The sequence below is a fragment of the Cucurbita moschata genome, unplaced genomic scaffold (assembly GCF_002738365.1).
Source record: "Cucurbita moschata cultivar Rifu unplaced genomic scaffold, Cmos_1.0 Cmo_Scf00028, whole genome shotgun sequence".
Classification (NCBI taxonomy): Eukaryota; Viridiplantae; Streptophyta; class Magnoliopsida; order Cucurbitales; family Cucurbitaceae; genus Cucurbita; species Cucurbita moschata.
The window spans coordinates 2,582,679-2,587,230 of NW_019268544.1; the positions used below are offsets into that span (position 1 = coordinate 2,582,679).

General features: G+C 32.8%; 1 protein-coding gene across 1 annotated transcript in view; it reads left to right on the forward strand.

The window, feature by feature from the left end:
• LOC111463188 (kinesin-like protein KIN-14B) overlaps positions 1-4,552 on the forward strand; it is a 16,486-nt gene that overhangs the window by 3,992 nt on the left and 7,942 nt on the right. Inside the window, exons 6-11 of the mRNA XM_023107035.1 lie at positions 591-722; positions 827-1,002; positions 1,779-1,940; positions 2,136-2,227; positions 2,891-3,042; positions 3,854-4,027. Of these exons, the coding sequence (XP_022962803.1) occupies positions 591-722; positions 827-1,002; positions 1,779-1,940; positions 2,136-2,227; positions 2,891-3,042; positions 3,854-4,027 (888 nt within the window). The remainder of the gene's footprint in view (positions 1-590; positions 723-826; positions 1,003-1,778; positions 1,941-2,135; positions 2,228-2,890; positions 3,043-3,853; positions 4,028-4,552) is intronic.

Here is a 4,552-nt window from a genome sequence, read left to right on the forward strand (position 1 = left end):
TTTTTTTTTTTTTTTTTTTTTTTTTTAAATTTATATAATCTAGACCAATCCTGTAAGAGGCACTTACATCCCACTATTCTGCCCACTTTCTGCAAGGATCTTTAAAAGAACCTTGCTATCTTCTCCAACTGTAAGAACCAACAGGATGTGTCTGCAAATGTTAAGTTACAAAATAGAAGCTTTGAGCTCTCCAACTTCTAACCATTGTAAAACAGAATGACCACATCCTTAATATCTTTATGAAAGTGCTGAATAAGCAATCCAACATCTGTACGCATTATAAACTCGGACCACAAATGCTTAAGGTAATACCATTCATTTTACCACTTAAGTGGTGTTAATGAGAAGCAGTGGGTTTTCATACTACTGTTAAGAGTGTAGTTTTTATTTTAATTTATTTTACCCTAGAATAATAGCCAAAACCTTTTATTCACATAATGAGCTTGGTTATCAATTGTTTCTGGTCCCATCAGTTTTTGTTTCTTGCATATGTAGTTTTATATGAGTATAGTGTTCTTACTATTGGCCCATTTCTGAGAATTATTGAGCTGGTAGATTTATTTTTTCAATTTATTATTTTTCTTGCACAGGAAGGAACCAGCCATGACCGTGGTTTATATGCTCGCTGTTTCGAGGAACTGTTTGATTTAGCCAACTCTGATTCAACCTCTACTTCTCGATTTAATTTTCTTGTTACCGTTTGTGAGCTCTATAATGAACAGGTTCTTTTTCTTAGTAAATTTCATTTTTCAATAGCCTTGTAGTTTTAGAATCCTTCTTTGAGCTGTATGCCATACTCTATTGAACCCCTTTCATATTCTTGAAGATCAGGGATTTGCTTGCCGAATCAGTTACCTCTTCGAATCTCCATGTCGATTCACCAGATTTGTTTGCTGGACTTGTGCAAGAGAAAGTAGAGAACCCATTGGATTTCTCTAGAATATTGAAAGCCGCATTTAATGCACGGGGAAATGATATATCAAAGTTGAATGTTTCTCATTTGTATGGTTTGAACCTGATTCTTTTGAATTTATTATACAGTTTTGTTTTTGTAATATTTATGGTCCTAGGAAAAAGAGTCTTGAATGGTGCAAATTTTTGGTTATTTGATCTTACGAGCTTTGGTTGTGGGTTGAGGTAGGCCGAAGAGCTTGATCTTGGTTATTACCTAGTGGAGTTTTGCATGTCTCTCCTAGTTGGATGTATGTTAGGTTCTGATTTTTATCCAAGGTTGGGTACGCCTACTGAAGTATCTTTTTCTTTTTCTTTCTTTAAAAATTACTTTACTATCGTTAGATGGATTTTTGCTGCCATTTCAATACTCTGTATAACTTTCAATTTTTTGATGGGTCTAAACCACGTGAAAGATAATATTCAAATGGAATTGTTGCTTGCAGTTAATTAATTTGTATTTTATGATACTCTCATATTTATTGTTCCATTTTGTAATTTTGATTTATAATGTTTAAACTTGCTTATGTTGCAAGGAACCATATTTAATTGTTAGTACTTCTTTCTAGACATTTGTATCATAAGTCTACTAGAGAGTCGGAAGGGAAAACCGCTAGAGTGGAGGGGATGCAATGTTGCCGTATATTTCACAGAATAGTTCTTTCAATTTTTTCCTAATATCATAACTGAAGGAAGAAAAAGAAACCGTATATCTTAATCTAGTTTTCATGTTTGCTTTGTATATATATCTGTTTTCAATATTTATTTTCAGCATTTTCACTGCTTTAAATTCGCCATCTTACAAGGCTTCAAAATGGCTATTACAGGATCATTACGACACATGTATATTATACCAATCTGATCACCAGTGAAAATACCTATAGCAAGCTTTCTCTTGTAGACTTGGCTGGCAGCGAGGGTTCAATTACGGAAGATGATAGTGGAGAGAGGGTCACGGATTTGCTGCATGTCATGAAATCACTTTCAGCGTATGTTTAACTTCTTAATCTTAATGTTTTCTTTACAACTGCACATGGGGTCTTTTCATAACCTAATGTTTGAGGCATCCTTTTTTGATTAATTGGATGGATTTGTTGTCTTCAATTTGAAATTTTTTAACGTATTTCAAATTTCTTGCTTCTAGCAATAACCTCACTGCAGATATTATGATACTGCTCTTATAGGTTGGGAGATGTTTTGTCATCTTTGACCTCTAAGAAGGAAGTTGTTCCATATGAAAATTCAGTGCTCACAAAAGTACTAGCAGACTCGATAGGTAAGGCAATCTTTTTGGTTAGGAAGTCGTTCAGGCTATAATCATCAACCATGTCATTATGGTTGCATGGTTTTGTAAAATGGTTTTTCCTTTTTTAAAAAAATTATTTATTTTATTTCTATTAGAAATAGCAAGAAATGGTTGTACTTTGTTATACTTCATGTTATGTCACTAAAGAACCTTAAGGACCGACAATGTTTTCTTTTGTCTCAAAATCAAATAACTTGGTCACTCTCCATCATTTCAGGGAATGATAATCCTGGGTACTTCTTTATTTGGAATTTAAGAGAGTCAAATGCAAGAATATGCTACAAAAATTATAAATTTTTTCACGAACAATTTATTGTAACAGCTCAGGATATGAGAGAGATTTTGGCATCTTTAAGGAGAAGCTACAGGTTGCTATAAGTTTTACTGTTTCCTCTCTTTCCTCTGCAATAGTGGACAAACGCAGTCAGACCCTTCAAATCTTCATGTTGTTCTTGTTTTCTTTTTGTGTGTGTGGTACTTGTATTAATTTCTCTTTCAGGCTTATTGCCTTGTCTCATCTCGAGTAATTTTTCTTGCTTTTGATTTGCCTATTGATGGTTTATATCACTGTTTGAACGCTGCTGGAATGAGTTAGACCTGGTTCCTTTTGCTTAAAATGTTCAATTAATGCAGGTGGGAATTCAAAAACATTGATGATTGTCCACCTATGTCCAAATGCTTCAAACCTGTCAGACACGCTATCATCTTTAAACTTCTCTGCAAGAGCACGAAATGCTGTACTAAGTCTTGGAAATCGAGATACCATTAAAAAATGGAGAGATATTGTAAGTATGAATATATTTTATTGAATACGGCAGCATGTATACTCAGTACTGTTACCATCTGGGGTGTTATTGAACGAGATATCTTTTAAACTGAGGATTACTTTATAATATGGATGAACCAAATTTTGTGGAATGGGCTTGGCCTGGACCATATCTCAGTAGAAATTTAAAGCTTGATTTTTTAACTGCTAGAATTTTCTGTGAGAGAAGGTTTCTCATGGAAGAGAAAGATATAACTTTAACATGGAGTAAAAACAAGTCATAAGATAGGATTTGGAAAATAACTCACTTTTATATTTGGTCCAGGCTCTGCAGCAGATCTGTAGTCCTAACTAGTACTTCTAAATATCGTCGAGGAGATTTTATTTTTGATTGACTGAGCAGGAATAATAGGTTGGAAACCAGTGAGCATCCGTACATAGAGAATACTCATCACTATTTCATTCAATTATTGTCATTGATATTGACAAATAATTGGAGCCTTAAACTTATATAATATAATTTATAGTAAACGGCAAGTATCTAATGAGCTCCTATAACCGAGATATTTAAATCCATTAGCTCCTTTTTGTTAGGTGGTGCTTTTGTGAGACCCTTTTGTATTCTTTCATTTCTTCTTTCTTAATGAAAGCTTGGTTTCTATAAAAAAAAAAAAGAAAAAAAAAGAAAAGAAAAAGATATTTGCATCAATAATACATAAAATTACATGATGTAACATGCATCATTGGAGGGCAACTGTGGGCTCTAAATGGTAGTACTTTAAGAATTCATCTGTCTAATTTTTAATTTCATGTCCTATTGATTCCTATAGGCAAATGGCGCGCGTAAGGAATTATATGACAAGGAAAAAGAAACTCAGGATCTGAAACAAGAGGTCTTGGAGTTGAAAAATGCGCTGAAAGATGCTAATGACCAGTGTGTTTTACTCTTCAATGAAGTCCAGAAGGCGTGGAAAGTTTCTTCTACTCTGCAATCAGATTTAAAGGTTCTTAACTTATATTTTTATTACACAGTTATATTATTCGACGTAATCTCATTTTTGGTTTCTTAAATATCATTGATCTCAGTTGCACCTTTTTCTACCTTGCTTTTTACACGTAAACTATGATATGGAAGGTTTAAGATGAATGGAGAAGTTAATTTAGGTTTTTGGATCTATAAACACAATTCTTCTCCATTTTCAGTCTTGTTCTGTCTCATTAAAAAATGTCTTTCTGAGGAAGCATAAATCAACAATTTCCACAATTTTGTTATAGATGTCATAGGAAGTAAAGGAGAACTTTCCTATTAATTTTGTTCATCTGTATCGTTCAATGATGTAGTTCAGAAAACCATTGCAGATTATTTAACAATCTGAACAATGATCGACTTTTAAAAGATCAGTACACTAGTGTCTCATATATATTTTTTCTGAAGTCAGGAATGTATACTTTCGTGTTGAACCTTTTTTTTTTTTTTTTTTTTTTTTTTTTTTTTTTTTTTTTTTTTTTTTTTTTTTTTTTTTTTTTTT